At 43.3% G+C, this 18,986-nt stretch overlaps 1 protein-coding gene across 5 annotated transcripts in view; it reads left to right on the top strand.

Annotated features, from left to right (window-relative positions):
* Positions 1–18,986, top strand: part of DYRK1A (dual specificity tyrosine phosphorylation regulated kinase 1A) — a 70,415-nt gene that overhangs the window by 38,348 nt on the left and 13,081 nt on the right. For 2 of the 5 annotated variants that reach the window (XM_058859789.1, XM_058859785.1), the window contains exon 3: positions 13,135–13,340. In XM_058859789.1, the coding sequence (XP_058715772.1) occupies positions 13,135–13,340 (206 nt within the window). Of the gene's footprint in view, positions 1–1,845; positions 1,974–2,565; positions 2,740–2,784; positions 2,896–13,134; positions 13,341–18,986 lie in introns of those variants that run through there. The other 3 variants (XM_058859784.1, XM_058859797.1, XM_058859805.1) reach the window with 3 other exon arrangements.

The raw sequence follows: 18,986 nt of genomic DNA on the forward strand, positions 1-18,986 counted from the left end.
ATAATGATATTTTTTTGTTTGTATTGTGGATGACTTTTGTTGTGTTTTAAATTTTTCTGGGTTGAAAAGTTGTGTTACTTGAGAGAAGTTAATACAGTTTACAGTGAGCCTCACTTTGGGGCCATATCGTTTGGATTAGTAAAGTTTGACATCCCAAATTTTTGGTGGTTTCCAACTGGAAGTACAGATTCAACCACACTTAAGTTTTTTTTCCTCCTTAAAAGCTGCTACTTCAAGGAGAGACAAATCAAAAGAAGTAATTGCTTAAAGGTGTGTGTACTAAATACAGGAATTATTACAAAGGCAGGAAATTGGGCTTTGGAATTGTGAGGTTTAACTGGACTTGTCAACCCCTTCCCTGGATTTATTTCTGATTTTTTTTAATTTTTATTTTATTTTTATTTTCTGTGATGAGCACTAAGCTGGATATGGAAATATTGAAACTTTTTACTGGGAAATGATTTATTGTTTAGTGACTTGAGAACTCCGAGTGGAGTTTGTCAGGACTGGCTTCAGATTCCTGCTGTAAAATGCAGGTGTCAGAACATCAGTGACCAAATCATTGAGAACACAGCAAAAGAATGGTTTAGGTACAGTTCACAACCTGTGAGGATTTTATGGAACAGTTCTGGTGCTTCCAGGCAACTTTGGAGTGAGGAAAAAACCTGGAATGTTATTATTTTATGAACTGTGATATGGATTAATAAGGACAGAGCTCCTAAGAGTTTTAAAGTATTCTGGTTTTTGGGAATTCCATCAGAATTTGTGTTATTAATACAAAATATTCTGGTTTTTAGGACCTCTGTCAGAATTTGTGTTATTAATACAAAATATTCTGGTTTTTAGGACCTCTGTCAGAATTTGTGTTATTAATACAGAATATCAAAGCAGAGCAATGTCTTCAAGTACAACAGAACTGCTCAGTAGCCAAAATTTAAGTGCTATAAATTCCCCTTAGAGTGACATGAACTACTTCAAAATCATCCATGAAATCAGGCAGTGAGGGAATTCCCTGGAATCACCACACCAGAAGCTTCCCCATAATCGAGATGGTATTTATAATGGGTGGATATTTTTTTGTAGTTCAGTTTTTCCACTTAAAAGCCTCTGTTTGTGTGTTGGTCCTTAAAGGTGTGTGATGGGTTAACAAAAATCTCAAATCCAATCCCCAAAATGCCAAATTGTATATTCAGTCTGGGGTTAGGAAAGGAAAAAAAGACTTGTAATATCAATAGGGCTGTGCAAATCCTGCAAGTGGAAGGAGGGGACAGCCCAAATTCTGAAAATACACACTTGCCCACGTGCCAAGTTATTTTATTTTTACAGTTGGTTTTATTTTAAAATTGTCATCGCCGTGTTAGATGAAATCCACCTTTATTTATGGTAGACACCAGAGCTGGATGGATGTCACCCAGTGAAATAGCTCGAAAATACATGGGATTATTTAACCAAGTTTAAAAAGATTCTGCATCAATTCCTAACCCTGCCTGTATTCAAACTACAAAAGTACTTTGAGATCCTCCCCCTCTCTCCTGAAAGCCGTTCTCTTTGGTCAGGTATTGAATAATTTATATCATGTGAGACTCTTGCACATGATGTATTCATCCCTTGTTTAGCTCTTACATTCATGGTTTGGCATGCTGGCTGTACATTGATATGGGAGATGCTTCCCATTTTTTCTCTACCAACTGTTTAAATATATCTTGTGCCTCAGTAACTACAAATGGGAAATAGAATAATTCAAGTAATTTCCCTTGATGGGTTTTATGCGTAGGAAAAGATTTATTTTAATTTTATTTTTTTTTTAAATATATCTGTTTGTACAAAAGTAGAGCTTTAAAAACGATGCCGATATTTATGCTAACTTTATGTTCAGCTGGAAATGCCTGAGCCATCAGGCCGAGTATTGATTTGGGATAAAATATTGGGTGTTTTTCACCTCTCGTGCGGTTTGACGTGCTGCCATGTAGCAGGTAATTTATTCCATCTCTAATTAGTTTTGCGCTGCAAACTGCAAATTGTGAGTAATGTTCTTTGGAGGTGGGGGAAGGAGGAGGCGCTGCACCAACACGAGGAACTCTCGGTTAAGTGCTGATAAAAGTATTTCCCCGAAAGGACAGCACAAGGATTAATGCTGCAAAGTCCTGGCCCGGCCCGGATTGCTCGGAAAATCTCGTAAGCCCCTGGGCAGGTAACGCTGCTGCTGCTGGGGCTGCGGGATGAGCACCAAATAAACGCAATAAATCGCTTCCAAAAGCTGCCACGAGATAAAGAATGGGCGGCACTGGTTTTTGGGGTGTGGAGCGTACACACAGTGGTGTTTTAGGGCACGGAGGGAGAGATTCCAGGAGTTTCGCTCAGGTAGCTGTTGGTGTTTCAGGGCATGGAAGGAGAGATTTCAGTAGTTCCGCTACTGCTAAAATACCCCAAATGAAGTTGTTGAATTAGGGAGCCGCTAAAACTTTTAAGTTCTGTCGGAACTGACATTTTGGGCGCTTGCTTCAATCAGATTCCTCTCTGCAGCTCTGCCAAGTTCGGCTGTCCTGAGGAGCCCCGGGAAGCCGGCATCCCTTTCCCCGCGGCCCGGAGCGCGGCCGGCCGCAGCCGCGGTCCCCGCTGGGCCAGGGCGGCCCCGGGGGCTCCGTGCCCGGTCCCCTGGCCGGTGGCACCTTGTCCCCTGGCCGGTGGCACCTTGGCGGAGCCCCGGAGAACAGGAAGCACCCCCCACCCCCTCGGCAGGTGAGTGACTCGCAGCGGCGCTGGCACATCGCTGCCGGGCTCGGCAAAGTGCAGTAAAACATGCCCGGCATCGCTGCGGCCGCCACGGCGTAGAGAGAGAGAGAGGGGACAGTGCTGCTGCTGCTGCTGCTGCAGGGACAGCCGGGGGCTTCCAGAGTAAGTGTGTCTGTCACTCTTTGCATTTCCAGCCGCCGGTTTTCCACATCCGCATCCCCCTCTGCGCGTGGGAAGGGGATCTCCCCAGCAGCCCTGCGAGCCGTGCTGGTCAGTGATGGATTCACGCCGTCACGGGCACAGAGACACCAAAATGTTGTCAGATAATCTTATATTTTATATATATATTTTTTTTCTTTAAAGATCGGTCAAAAGAAAAAAAAAATCTGCTTATTTCTCCTAGGATGCTTCAGCTTCGTTCATGTTCAGTCGTTAGCGGCGGTGGAACGAGCTGAAATTTCATTTGCTTAAAAATCTGTCGGGGTGTGGGGGGGTGAATTATAATTATAGTAATAGCAATAATAAAGGATGTTGTGTCTGTAGGGTTAAACTCAAACCAACGAAACATAAATTCAGGTCCTTGGTAAAAAAGGGAAGGAAAAAGGGAAGGACAGGAGTAGCCTGACACAGTAATTTTAGGAGGTGACCTGCCTAAGGAAGGCAGCGACAGGGAACTTTAGAGCTTTTTAAAGCCCCGGCAAGAATTCCAGCCGGGCTCTCTCCCACCCGCCAGCGTTGGGGGATCTTTCACATCCCAGCCCTGGAGAAGGCGTCCCGGAGCCGGGCAAGGCGAAATCCTAACGCGGGCGCGTTTATCCGTAAATCCCGTGTATCATGGCTGCGCCGCCCTGCCCTTGCTGTGGGGGTGAAATGTAGAACATGAGCCTGATCCTCGGGAGATGGAGCTAATTTCGCCCTAAACTGGAAAGTGTTAACAGCGCCCGGCGAATGTGACAAAGCTCAATCGCGCTCCTTGTTTATGGAGCCCGCGCCCATTGGCCGCCGCGCGCCAGCTCTGCCCTGGCAACTGCGCGCCCGCATTTGCATAGCGCGCCGCCATTGGTCCGCGCCGCGCCGCTGCGGGCCAATGGCGCGGCGCGGCCCGGGGTGGGCTATGCTAATGAGGCGCTGTTGCTGGGGCGCGCTGCGGCAGCCGCGGATGCGCTGAGGGGAGCGCGGGATCGGCTTCCCCCTCACGCGCGGGGCCTGCGCGCTGCGAGCCGCCCTCACACCGGGCTGGCCCAGCGCGGCCGGCCGTGCGGCACCCGCCGCTTCGCCCTGCTGCTGCTGCTGCTGCTGCTGCTGCTTCCCCCCTGTTTGTACCCTCTTCTTCCCTTCACTTTTGTTCTTTTGTCCTTTTTAATAAAATGTCTTAAAGTAGCCAGCTTCCTGCAGAAAGCACGGTTCTGACACACTCACCTCGCCCCCTTCTCGCTGTCCGAGATCAGGATCTGAATCCGATTGTTCTTTAGCGTAATCTATTTCTGGGAACACACACACTCACCTTTCAGAAATGGTGTATTCTCATCCCACCCAACATAAAAAAACTCCACACCAAATAACCAAGCCCCTCCTCAGCTGTAAGTTGAGTCCTGTTTTTTTTTGGTTTTTTTTTTCTGTCCTAAATATCATTCCTGTCTAAGAATATTGGGGAATCTGAGCTTAAAATATATTCTGCTGCTTAAATCTGCATCTGTATCTGTCCTTTTTTTCCTTTCCCTGCTTTCCCAACCAGCTTTTTCTCCTGTTCAGTCATGGATCACTTTACCTTCTTCAGTCCTGTTCCCCTCTCCCTCCCTCTGTCTTTCTTAGTGTCCAATTCCTTTATTTTCTTTACATAGCTGCTCACATTCTCTCCTTCCAACTCACTAAAACTGACTGTAAGGTTAATGAATTGTTTAACTAAGTAAATCTAGCTACAATCCATGCTATTTTTAAATTATTTTCCCCTCTCTTTAGCATAAGTATCAATAAGTATCTGTGGTTTGATGCTACCTGACATTTGATAGTAATGGTGGGAATTCGTGTCACCAGCAGATTTTTGGTTAAATCTGACTTTTACTGTGGTGGAATTTAAATTTTTGACTGTTTTCTAAACCCTTCAGAAAACTTCAGGTTCAGCAGAGGGAAGTTTAATTTTTCTTGGATAAAGCCAATATTTTCATAGAGAAACTTAGTGATTTCTAGAACCAAAAACTTAGATTTAATAAAAATTGTGGGTACTTGGAGTTTGCTTGAAGCCTTCTGAAGAGTAAGTTTAGAGGTTCTTTTGTAGCATATATAAGGGATAAAAAATCATGTCAATTTAAAGTTTGTGTCATTAAATTTCTGCTGTATTAGGAAATTACTGTGGCTTATAAAAGATTTTTCTCCTCATTTATTGAATTTGACAGAACTTTCAGTTTTCTGTTTGTATTTTTGTTTTTCACTCAGAGCTGAGGGGCAGGTGTGGGTCTTTCAGCAGGATTAAAGATGCATAGGTAGTTGGAGTTAAATAATTATTGGAAAACCTGTGTTTGGAATAGTATTCACACTTCAGTCTTTATTTCTGCCTTGAGAGCTGTTATGTTTGTTTGGTCAAAGGTTGGTCTTGATGATCTTGGAGGTCTTTTCCAACATTATTGTTTCTATGATTCTTTGAACTTCCACCATGATCATGAAAAAACATTATGTCCATTTACCTGTCTCCTTTATATTCCCTCTTTTTAATGGCAGGCTTTTCATTCAGTTAGAAAAATTATAAACCTTAGAATAATCACATGAAATCATAAATTGCCCATGAATTTGTAGGGGGAGAGAAAAAAGAAGCCTCAGAACCTCAACCTTGGCACACTTTCACCAGCATCCTCTGGAAAAGGAGGATTTGGATGATTTTTATTTGTCAGTTTTAAAGCAAGTGTTAGGCCTCTTCTTGAAATACAGGTTATTAAACATGGAATAATAAAGTATTGACTGCTGAGATACTGTTTCACTCACTCACTTGTCATTAAATAAATAAATACACGCTGGGGTGAATCACCAGCCAAAGTGCTTGGGTTTGACCAGTGCTCCTGAGGAGTTGGGCAGAGTTCCAGTGTGGCAGGAAAAGTTGGAAAGAACCTGAACTGTATTAGAAAAGGGGAAAACCTTCACTAATAACTCAGTTGGTGTGTGTACAGTTGTTTCCTCTCTAAATCCTGGGATATCCTCTCTTGGAGGATCACATGAGGGCAGTGCGTCAAAAAGGAGCTTTTTTTACCTAACCTGTAAAGCTGCTCCTCTGTGGAGCTCTGTAAAACAGAGATTTACCTGCTAGGACGTGTCCCTTGTCTTTGCAAAGTCCAAAATGTACAAAAACTGAAATTATGGAGCCCTTTTGTGTTTATCCCATGTCTCGCCGTTTTTCTGCAGAACAGGAGAAAATCCTGAATTCTACAGAAGGAAATGATTGTTTGTGAATTCCAAGGATGCAAAAACAATGACCACTCTATAGAATATATATGCAGCCAGGAATAATTTTATTTGGAGCACAGTCTGAAGAGTGGCAAGGGATATTATGTTAAACACAATGAAAATAAAAAGATCTATTGTATGGCCACCTATTCAGCGAGCACTGCTTCCATTCTGCCCCCTAAAACAAACAGGGCATTCATGGAGCTAAACAGAATCATAACTTATTGACATGGAGGCACAGAATTAAAGCTGGGGAAGGATTCTGGGATTTCCTCATTTCTGGGCACAGTTCTCTTTATTTTAGTGGGTTTGCAGTCCATTCAGTCCTTTGTAGGCCTGTCCCTGTTTCCTTGTGGAATTCCAGGTGTTTTTTAGCTGTGCTTTCAAGCAGCTGCTTCACCAGGGCAGAAATGGAAAAGCAGAGGTCTCACAGAGCTTAATTTGGACTTTGAAAGTTCGGAGTGCTTATGTTTCCTGTAGGTTGGAGCTGAGAATTTTGGCAATCTTAGGCTTCATTTATTAAAAAAAAAAAGTGGTTTCACTTTCACAACATTTTCTCAGTTCTGAGATTCTCCGGAGTGTACTCAAAGTCATATTTATAAGTTAATGAAACACAGATTTATATACTGTGTTGCCAGTGGATTAAATGAATTTTAGAAACTTCTTTCTCTTGTAGTGGGAGAATTACAATGAGGAGCAGCATTCACTCCTTCTGGTACCAGATTTTTGAAGTGGCTTTTTGGGAAGATATTTCCCACAGTGGTTTCCTGTGACAGTCTGAGCCCCAGTTGTTCTCCAGGAACGTGAACTGCTGTCCTCTGCACGAGGACCACAAGTCCTGCCCAAAGTCCATCTCCTGCTGCAGCTCATCCAGGGAAGAAACCGGCCAGGACAGGCTCAGCAGTGGCAGAACAGTTCATGAACCTGCTCTTGGCCTACTTTTTCTCCAGGCTGGGAAAAGATTGCACCCAAGAGTTTGATGTCAGCCCCTGAGCACTGTGAGCTCCCTGCAGCTCTGGCCAGTAGGGAAGAGCAGGAGCAATCCCGTGGGTGTGTTGGCCCATGAATGGGGTTGGAGAGTGGGGTTGTTTCTAAGTTTAGGGCTCCATTCTGCTCAGAGGGAAAGCAGTGTTTGGCATTTCTGTACAGGGAAGTTGGCTGAATAGTTATTGTAGGATAACTTCTGAAGCAGCCATTCTTAATAACTCCCCCACAATAATAAAGTTCCTCCAGAGGAGGAACTCGTGTGGGATATTTATAACAGGATTGTTCTCCGGTAGCTGCCGCAGGTAATTTCCCTTTGTTCCCTGAGTTCTCTCAGCTTTTCCCTGGGTTCTCTCAGCTTTTCCCACTCCAGACCAAGCAGAGTGAGGTCCCTGTACCCCCACGTTCTCATGCAGTCACTCCAAACCCCGTGAGCAGGGACAATGGGCAGAGTAGGGCTGCAGAAGTTCACTCAGAGTTCAAGTTGGCATTTGCTTATTGCCTGAAAGATAATTGTTCTAAACTCTCCAGTGCCCCGTGGCTGACATTTGTGATGCTCAGGCAGAACTCTGATGGGTCTAACTCATCTTCAGGGTGTGTTTATTTGAGCAGAGAGTTCTCAGATATACAAGTGCTTGTTGCTGATTGCTCCCTGTCTGTTTTAGGATGATCCACCTCGGAGGTGGTTGGGTATTAGAGCAGGGATCTGGCTCCCTTTTCTACACACTCCTCAACAGCTGAGCTGTCACAGTGCTCATGGATGCTGAGAGCTTTTCCAAGCAGAGATTTTGAAAAATAAAGGTGACCAGAAGTCTGCAAAACAATTAACTTTGCAAAAAAAAAACCAAAAACAACCAAACCCCAAAAAACCCACCAAAAAACCAAAAAAAAAAACCCCAAAAAACCCAACAACAAAAAAAATCTTTGGTGAAGGAAGAGGTTTGTACAGTTCCTCAGCTAACACAGGATTTTCTTAGAGTGGACATTGGGCTGCTTTCACATCACTAATTTAAAACAGAAAAAGGCAACAAGAAGTGCTTGCCTTTACTTGTGTTGGCTTAGCAAGGGTTGGAAATAAAAAGATTTAAAGTCTGAACCTGTCCTGTGCAGTAAGAACTGTGCTTGTTCTGTGGTGTGGCCCCACAAGCCCTTGAACTCTGAGTGTGGGGAGGAAAACGAGACACTTCACACTTTAATTCTCCGGTCGTGTTTTCTGGCAGGTTCTCACTCAGCTGCCAGCGTATCCCTGAGAGGGAATAAAGGGAATATCTGCACATGGCTGAACAACCCAAACATGGAAAGGGAGGGTGGGATAGGAGGGAGAGGCAGGGAAAGAAACTCAAAACATTTTAGGTCAAAGCAATGATCTTAGGAGGGAAAATGTTGAACAAAAGGAAGAAAAGTTCTAGCAAGGCAAAGAGAGTGAAAAATGAATTGTGCAGAGGAAGTTTCACACTTGAGCCTGAGATCATCTTAATTCCACCCCCTGCCATGGGCAGGGACACCTCCCACTATCCCTGGTTGCTCCAAGCCCTGTCCAACATGGAAATCTTTGGCTTCCAAACTTGGGGAATTCCTGTGTTGAAACTTTTAGAAGTATGAAAGAAATGCTGATGGGACTTTCACTGCTTTTACCTGTTTCACCTTGTTCAACAATCAACAGGCGGGGAGGTGTTTTTAAGGCTCTTGCAAAGGTTCTGTTATCAGCAAGATAATTCTTTATCATGTCATGGAACCAAAATCTGCTGCTGCACTTGGGAGATGCTTTTGTCAGCCCTGAAGGCAGATTTGCATAATTCACAGGGTCCAGACTGTCACAATGGTTCTTTTTGGGGGCTAATTTTTAATTGTGAGGTGCTAAGTCGGAAAGTACGTTAAGGAAATGTCACCTTTTTTAATGCTCTAATGATTTTTGTCTGACTTTGCCTCCTTTTTTATCTTCCACGATGAATACACCTCAGTAGAGCACTGGAAGTGTGACAGAGGGGCAAAGAGAGTCACAAAGATGCTTTGAGAAGCAAAGTTGATATTTAATGAGCTGGGTAACAGGAATGAAATGAGACCTTGGAATTCCTGTTGGGATTTTCAGGTGCAGTCCCACCCAACAGAGGAGCTACTCTAACAACTCCTGATCCAGAGAGAAACCTCACTTTGTGCTGACTTTTGTGACACAGAAATGTGGAAATGTTGAGGCTGGAAGAGACCTTTGGAGGTTGCCCAGCCCTGTGGCCAGTTGGGCTTTAGCTACAATCCACTGATTTTTCCTGGATTGATGATCTGCTCTTGGGATCACTCCTGCAGCTCTTCCCCATCGGTCAGTGAACATTTGTGCCTCACTGTATCTGAACAGAGATGGCCAGGGATGTGTTTTACCACCAAAAATACTTTTTCTTGGGGGGAGGTTTAATGTCTAAATGAGTTATGTGGACTGATGTCAAAATGGGAATAACAGGATCTCAAATGGATGAGGTAGGAAATTGAATCTGCATTGAGTTCTTAAAAATCTGTGCAAAAATTTACAATCACAATCTCAAATATTTGTTATGTATGGAGTTAATAATTCCTTTGTTACTTTGTTACTCTTTCTTTGTTGCTTGCAAAAATCATAAAATCACAGAATGGCTTAGTTTAAAATCATCCAGTTCCACCCCCTGCAATGGGCAGGGAAAACTTCCACTCTCCCAGGTTGCTCAGAGCCTCATCCAGCCTGGCCTTGGATGCTTCCAGGGATGGGGAGGCCCCAAAACATCCATTAAAAAAAATAATAAAAAAATCCATTTAAAACCCAGCTATTTTGAACGACAAAAGTATTTTCCATCCTCACCAAACAAATAAATATAGTCTTAAACTTTTTCCACTGTGTTGAGATGATGCTTTAAGAAATAAACCTTCTCCTTTATGGGAGAATCCATTTTTGCAGTGTGTCTATTTTCAGAGAGTTCTGAGCTGTGAGCCTCTTTTGAGTGCAAATACACATCAAGGTGGGTATTTTTATGCCTCCCCTGAACTAACATTAGGTAAGGCCTATTTGTAAGATAATTCTACCCACTCCAAATCCATAATCTTTTCCCTTAATGTACTTCATGCTTAGAGATCTTGGCATATGTTTTGGGGTTTTTTTGCTTCATTTTCTTCCCAAGGTGCTTTACTGGGTGTGATCACTTGAACTCGTAGTGGTTAAAAAGGAAAATTGATGATTGACTACACCTTGTTCACAGATATTTCTGTCCTGTGGTAGTTCTGGATGTGCTGTGGGAACAAGTGCTGGTGGATTTTAGTCCTGCCCTGGTGGTCAGCAGATCCCTGATTTTTTGGATGTCTGGAGCTCTCCAGATAAGCCAAAAAACAATCTCAGAGCCACCAGAGGCTTTGTGAGCCTCAATTAATGGCTGTGCACAAATGTCCCTATTTCTGGAGCGACTCCTCGACCTAAAACTAAAGGAGGTCAAGATTTCTATTCTAGCCAGTCCTTCTTTCCCCTCTCCTTTCTTCCTAACGTGTCACCGGGTGTTTCTAGGAGCGTTCTCTTGGGGTTGGATGTCCTGGGATGGGACTGCAGGTGTCAGGAGCAGAGTCTGGGATGTGGCAAGGACAGGGATTCCATCAGGGCCCGGAGCTGAGTGTGACTTGTTTGTGCTGGTGGCCAGGCTGGGAGCTCTGGGGCCTTCCTGGCAGTCACAGGGACACCTTGGAAAGATGGAATTCCTTGGCTGCTGATCCTTGTGGTTACAGGTCCCAAACTTGTGAGCCAGGTGGTTGTTGCTGCTTGCTGACGTGGGTGAGGTCAGTCCCATTTTGGAGATGACTCAAATGCTTTTCCATTTGGGATTGGGAGCACAGGGATGAGTTGGCCAATTCCCATCCATCTTTTTGTCATCCTTCACATCATCAGACTGGTCAGGCTCTAATCTCATCCCCTTCTCTGAGATTTGCTGTGGAAGCATTGGTGTTTCTGGTTTAAGTTTCTTGTTGGACACAGTTTGGATTCACGTGTGTGTGATTCACAGTGTGGTATCACATTTGGTGTGGGACTGTCCTCCAAGCCAACAGGGACCTCTTTGTTGGTCACAAGCAGCAAATTCCAAAAAATGTTAGACAAAAAAATTAAAATTCATGGACTTGGGAGGAATGCAGGTGGACTTGGGAGGAAAAGGTCTACAAGCATTTGAAAGCTGAAAGTTTGAAGCTGAACCAAAACATCAAATTACAACTGTTGTTTTGTGGGATAATTATACTTTTAACGCTATTTTACTTTCTTTTTTACTTTATTTTCAATGTGTGTAGTGTATGATTCAGTTTATCCTCAGATTTGTTGTGATTTTTGGAGTGTTAGAAGATCCTATGAAGTAAATGAGATCCCCACCATGCCAGGATTTTGGGGTTTATATATTTGAGTTTTCAGCTTTTTTTAGGAACACGTGGAAGGGCAGAATTTTTTAAAATAAAATTTGTTTTTATTAAGTTATGTAATTGGCCAGGTATCTCTCTATTGGAAACTTGTGGCCCGGGGTAAGAAAATACAAGATTGAAACCTTTGAAAGTAACTGGCTCTACACTTCAGAATTAGTGGTATTTTTGACTCTCTGATTTAAATATTGTTTTGACTTTTACTTCAGTCACCATGATGTTGCTAAGTGAGATTATGATTTTTTTTCAGGTTAAGCAGAACCTCAGAAATTAAAAGAGCAAAAAGTAGAGATACTGGATGATGTGTTACATATGTTCAGCCATTCTTCCAGGAGTGTTCAGTGAATCTTGAAAAGGAAATGTTCACTAAATCCACCAAGTTGTAGAGATGGAAGATTAACTCTGATTGTCAGTTTTTAATGGACATTTTGTAGAAGAGTAGAAAGTTAATTTTCTGTGCAATGTTAACTTAAAGTGGTTAATATTTTAATATAATCAATGCAAAATGGTGTTTGATTTCATCCATGCAGTTCTTCTGTTGCCCTGATAGGTGTTGAGTCAATGGTGCAGTATCAATTTTAATATTTTACTTTTCTTTTGACAGAGTTATTTTTAAGAAAGCCAATTCTTGTCTGTGCTCATCTACTGTTTTCTACTGCTTGTATTTTCTTGCAAGGTTTGGACCGTAAAGGAAGTGGGGATTTCCCTTTGCTGGTCAGGTGCTTGGCTGTTTAACACCTTCCTTCTAAATTTAATCTTTAGTGATAATTTTGCTTTCAGATTGCAGCTGCTCTTTGTTTGCTGCACTTTGTAGGGAGGTGTAAACACAGAGGACAGGGAATCAGGGATTCACGGAATCACTGGGTTGGAAGAGCCCTTTGGGATCATCCCAACACCACCAGCATCACCCCTAAACCTTATCCCCAAACCAAGATGAGCTGCTGAGGCTGGACACTGGATTTTCCTTTGGCACAGTCAGTGCAAAGGACTGTCAGTTGCTGGGAGCAACCCTGGAAGGCAGAACTTGTGTGTTTTTCTGGCTTTTGTGGAGTCCATACACAAAGTTTGTGTGTTTGGAATAACCCCTGTCAAGTTCTGACTGAGTTGTGACACTCAGGTGGAGATGTGAGAAAAGGGATGCTCAGGATTAGAGTCCCAGAACGGTTTGGGTTGGAAGAGACCTTTAAAGATTGAGTTCTGATGGTCAGGGTCACCTTCCACCAGACCAGGTTGCTCCAGCCTGGCTTTGGACACTCCCAGGGATCCAGGGGCAGCCCCAGCTGCTCTGGGCACCTGTGCCAGGGCCTGCCCACCCTCCCAGGGAACAATTCCTGCCCAATATCCCATCCAGCCCTGCCCTGGCTCAGCTTAGGGCCATTCCCCGTTGTCATTGTGAGAAGTCCCTATCCCATAGCCCTGCAGATAACCTTTCCCTGAGGATGATTCCGGGATCATTCCCTATGGAATATCCCATGCGTGACAACCACTGGCTGCCGATGACCTCCGGGATCCGAGAGTCTGAACGCAGGGCAAGATTTTCAACCCATCACCTGCTTAACCCTCACCTTGTGTTTGCAGGAGGAGAGACTTCAGCATGCAAACCTTCGTCTGTTCGGCTTGCACCATCGTTTTCATTCCATGCTGCTGGCCTTCAGATGGCTGGACAGATGTCCCATTCGCATCAGCAGTACAGTGACCGGCGGCAGCAGAACATCAGTGACCAGCAGGTCTCGGCCTTATCCTACGCTGAGCAGCTCGAGCAGCCACTCCCATTGACAAACCAGGTACAGGGGGAAGCTCCTTCTCCGTCTGGGAGTGCTTGAAATGTGGAGTTGTGGAATAATTTGGGTTGGAAAGGACTTTTAAAGATTGAGTTCCACCCCCTGCCATGGCAGGGACACCTCCCACTGTCCCAGCTGCTCCCAATGTCCAGCCTGGCCTTGGGCACTGCCAGGGATCCAGGGGCAGCCCCAGCTGCTCTGGCAATTCCATCCCAGCCCCTGCCCACCCTGCCAGGGAACAATTCCTGCCCAAGATCCCAAGATCCAGCCCTGCCCTCCTTCAGTTTAAGGTCATCCCCGCCATGTCCTGTCACTCTCAACTTGTGAAAATCCCTCTCTATCCCTGTATTATACAACCATAAATTACAGGATCAGGGCATTTATTTTTGTAGGGCTTGTTTTTTTTAACTAACTTCCAACTCTGTAAGGATGGAGTTAATATACAACAGTATATTTAAAAATATATATATAATCTATAGATATAGATATAGATATAGATATATAGATATAGATATAGATATATAGATATACACAATAACTTAAAAAAAAAGTTTTTGAAGTTGTTTCTAAACTTCTGGAAAATATTTATTATGATTATTCTACTTGTTCTACTTGTAATATGTTTTTAAATAAAGGGAGAGAAAGATTGGCCAAGTGGAGAAGTGTGAAAAGCTCTTTCTAAAATAATAACTATTTTTAAAATGTTTGTGCTGTTTGTTAGCATCTGATTGCTTTATTACTTACCCTAATGGACAGTTCTGCAATGCAGAGTCACTGGTTGGTGTATTTGGAATACCAAAGTTTGCACAAAATGTATTTTTTTTGAGTAGGTAGGACTGCTGAAAGAACTCCCTAACTCAATGCCAGGAGCCACAAGAGCTGCTGTTGCTCTGGATAAATGGGAATTCTGTTGGTTTTTAAAAATTCCACGGCCCAATTGTGGAAACATAAAGGCAGATGGGTTCCAACAAAGCCTGTAAGTTAGAACTTGAAATTGTGGTGCAGACTGATAAGGAATATTTCAGTAAAGAGGATGGAGATGAAGTGTGTTCAGTGTTCAAGATGTTTTAGGTAGAAAAGTCTCCAGAACCATCAAGAGACGTTCTGGTGCTGTGAGAAGGAGGAAAGGATTAGAGAGGATGAGGATGGCCAGGATGTTGGGTGCCAGGATTTGGACATCTCCAACAACTGGAGCAACGTGAATGGAGCTGGCCCAGGATGGGTTTCCTTTCCTGAGGGCCAATCAGGAGGAAGAGGAAATCTCCTATATAATAATATTTAGCTTGAGGATCTGCAAAAGCATTTTATGTGAGTTTTTTTAAGAGTCTCCCAGAACTTCTGCAATGAGGCTGGTCAGTCAAGAAAAGTTTCACCTGAATCCTTTCAAGGCAGTTTAGAAACAAAATCAAGGATTTTTAGGTTGTGACATGATCCATGTGAGGAGATAATCAGCTGACCATGGCAATCAAGCTGTCTTTGCACCACCAACACAATTTTATAGCATCAGTGTTCTTGGCTTTGATGGTGACTGACTTTCTGAAGTCTTCTGACTATTTGTCTTCCCTGCCTCTTTCCTCCCTCAAGTTCTTGTGCTTCTCCCATCACCCAGTCCCACCAAGAGTTCTCACCAAGCTCCTGCTTGGAGTGGAGGTTCTGTCTGAGCCTTTGTGGGGACTCTCAAAGGCTTTTTGTCTTTGCAGTGCACTTCTGATTTTATCTGCACAGCCAGATCCAGCTGTGAGATCTTCCTGCTGGTGGCTCAGATCATCTGCTCTGGACCTGGTCTCTCTGCAGAATAAATTCCTTGTTCTTTTTTGGGGGTTTCTCTTTCACAGCTCTGGTTCATCTTGTTCATTTTGATTAAAAAATAACATCTTTTCTTATAAAAACCTTGACCTGTATGGTTGGAGGTTTTGTGCTTTTCTCTCCAGATGTGATCTACAAACATCTGGGGGTTTGTGTCCCACTGATCCCTGCATGTTACAGATTCTTTCTTTATGGCATTCCTACAGGAATCCCTTTAATTCAAGGTATTTCCATGAATATGCTGCCACTTGTTTCTCTCTGGCCTTGATAGAAGCAGTTCTGTCCTGTAAATGTCAGTTCTGGAGAGGAACCTTGCAGAGAACATTGTTGGAACCATCTTTGGGTGGTTGTTTCATTGCTCTGGTGGAATCACACCACTTGTTCTCTCTGTTGTCTCCTTGTAGAGCTTCTAACACAGACCAGCCATTTATAGTGTCAAACTCTCTTTGGTCACAAAAGGTGACTTCTGCCTTTGTAAGTTCATACCACAGAATCCCAGGATCATTTGGGCTGGAAAAAGTCTCCAAGATGAGTCCCAGCTGTGCCCGATGCCCACCTTGTCCCCAGCCCAGAGCCCTGAGTGCCACGTCCAGGTGACACCTCCAGGGATGGGCACTGCAAAGCTCCCTGGGCAGCCCCTGCCAAGGCCTGAGCTCCCTTTCCATGGGCAAATTCCTGCTGCTGTCCACCCTGAGCCTCCCCTGGCCCAGCCTGAGGCCTGAGCTCTCCTCCTGTCCCTGTTCCCTGGCAGCAGAGCCCGACCCCCCCGGCTGTCCCCTCCTGCCAGGGACTTGTGCAGAGCCACAAGGGCCCCCTGAGCCTCCTTTGCTCCAATGTTTATCTTCCAGAAAATCCTGGTTTTAATATGCAGCAAAAGGAATTGGCTGTTGGAGAAGCCTTGATAGTTTAATGTTAATATATAAAAATAGGAGGAGGACAAAGGTGACTTCAGGTAGATTCAGGAAGTTTGGTCCTTTAAGGTTGGATCCTTTCGATGCAATGGCTCCCATCCAGTCACACAGACAAGGATTGGGTCTAGGAGCTTCGGCTTCCTGGATTTTCCTAACATCAGCAGCCTGGACCATTGGGACAGCCTAAAAGTAACTGCTTGGGTGCCCTTAAACCAACCTGCCTGGGTGCCCTAAAATAATCTGCTTGGGTGCCCTAAAAGTAACCTGATTGGGTGCCCTAAAAGTAATTTAATTGGGTGCCCTAAAAGGAAATACTTTGGGTGCTCTAAAAGTAAATTGTTTGGGTGCCCCAAAATCCCCCGTTTGGGTGCCCTGAAATAACCTCTTTGGGTGCCCTAAAAACAGCTTCTTTGCTAAAATACCCCATTTGGGTGCCCTGAAAGTGCCCTGTTTGCAGTGAGCACCCAGCAGCTGACTGCCAGCGAGTTGGAGCCTTTTTGCTGCAGTTCCCTGGTGAATTGAGCAGCCCGAGGGCTCGGGAAAATCGGGATTTTCCCAGTTTGGCGCTGCCGGGATTCCAGCAGAGCCTTTCCCGAGCTCCAGCCCCCCTCTGCTGGCCGAAGAGCCGCGGTGCTGCTGCCGGGAAAGCTCCTCTCCCAAAAATCCCATCCTCGGCACGAACTCCCTGAGCTTCAGTAATTACCTGATGATGCTCTTGCAGGTTATTTTTGTGTCTTTGCTGCAGACTGACTCCTTTTTTTTGTGGAGTGTCTGGTTCAGGTTCCTGGAATGATTTTAATTCATAACCAGAGAAAAGAAAGGCAGGTCTTGAATGTGAATTTATTTGTTTTATTCCTGCTCTGTCCTGCTTGGATTCAGGGTTGTAGTGGCTTGCAGGCCATATTCTGCTATTTGGGCACTCATTCACAGTTGCAGGTTAAAAATTACTAAACAATAATGACAATTTATATTAAAATTATATAAAACTTATATATTTATATTGCATGTAAGTAATATAAATAATTACATATAAGTTTGCTCTTAAAAGATTATTTACATAATTTTCTCTTGCACTTTTTGCTTTCTGGCTGTGGTCCCCAAACCCATTACAGACAAGGATCAAAGAATTCTAGAAAGATACTCCAAGACCAGCCAGATTGCTTTGTTTTTCACTTATTTATGAGGTTTGAAATCAGAGTTAAAAACTTCCAGCTCTGTCTTTTGAATTTTTTTTTCCTTCAGGAGTTATTTTTTTAAGGCTTTTATTTCCCAAATAGTGCTGGCAGGATGGGGTCCTGCTCTTGGCTGTGGCTGCTGAGTGCTTCAGTTTCAGGGAAGCGTGGGAGCACATGGTCCAGAGTGAACAGAAAAGTTGGGATCTCTGAGATCTTTCCCTGTACTAGTAACAAATTAATATTTCTCTGTCCAGTTTTAACTGGTTCCATCTTGTGAATTCAACACAGCCTGATGGGAATAAAAGATAAGAACTTAAAAGTTGTCACAACTGCAAAGTTTGGGGTTTTTTTGCTGCTCTGTTTATTTCCATCATGGATGCTTAGATTGCCTGAAACTCTTTTCATTTAATTACAAAATTATTAGAAAATTGATTTACCTGATGAAGGAGGTGAGATTTTGGTAGCAAACTCCAGCAGTTGAGCTTTTATGAAACACCTGGAATGGGAAGGTCAGACTGACTGTTAAGCACCTTTCTGTCTTATCTAAGATCACTCTGAATAATTTGAGATTGTACAGACCAGATCTTGGCCAGAGATTTTATTGATCACATCACTGTGATCATTGCCAAATCCATGCTGTAGCACCAATTTAAAATCCTTAATTCAGGATTAAATTCCCACTACCTGATCAACATTATTTTTAATGATGGTTTAACTTCAGCAGTCTCTGTCATCAGTGTGGCCATGCAGGTCAATTAATTAAACAATTACACTTGGGATTCTTGCTAAAAGTTGCCCTGACACAGTGAAATTTTCATTATTTAGTCTGTTTGTGAAGCAGAACATGTGCAATACACAAGCTGAATTTATCTTTCTTTCTTCTTAGTTGTGGATGATAGTGAATCTTTCTTCTTTTTAAACAAAATCTGAATTAAAGCATCCCATAAACAGCTCAGCATTCTCCATAATCAAAATAAAAATCATTTAAAAAGGAACAATGCCATCCATCTGTTTGGACAAAAAAGAAAATGTCCACAAAGAGAGAAATTTATTGTGTGTTCCATGCCCAAAGGCTGGGAGTTCAAACAGCACACCTGAGTATAAAAGTCACAGTTCCTATAAAATGTGCTTTGTCACCAATGTGTTGTGGACACATAAATGGGGCCATTTCGTGCATATTTCCCTATTATTTAATTACAGTTTATAATTGTAATTAATTTCTTGTCTCTCAGGCCTAAGATGCAGCATCTCTTTGATTTGTGTTCTGGTTTTAGGGAGATCTGAGCTTGCAGTGTTGCTGTCTGGCCACCAGATAGAGACTGAAGCTTGTGAAATGGGAACTTTTTCCCTTTTCCTTTTCCTTTTCCTTTTCCTTTTCCTTTTCCTTTTCCTTTTCCTTTTCCTTTTCCTTTTCCTTTTCCTTTTCCTTTTCCCTTTTCTTTGGTGGTTTAGCATTCCTTGAATCCAAGACAAATCAGAATAACCCCAACATTAAAGGATTGTTGGAGAGTGTTGTTGTATAAATCAGATAATGACTTTATTCCATGGTCTGCCATCATCAGGAAGAAAGACTCTCTCTTGGAAAAAGAAGGGAATATTACAAAATTCACAGTATAAAAGTGTGAGAGAAAAAAATTAAACCCAGAACTTCATGAACCCAGGGGAGCAAAATAGAAGCTGTGGAAAAGTTCATACAGGTTCAAATGTGTGCTCAGAAATGTATGACTGTCAAAATCCACAATTTTTATATAAGGGAT

This window comes from Poecile atricapillus, chromosome 1, assembly GCF_030490865.1.
Source record: "Poecile atricapillus isolate bPoeAtr1 chromosome 1, bPoeAtr1.hap1, whole genome shotgun sequence".
Taxonomy (NCBI): domain Eukaryota; kingdom Metazoa; phylum Chordata; class Aves; order Passeriformes; family Paridae; genus Poecile; species Poecile atricapillus.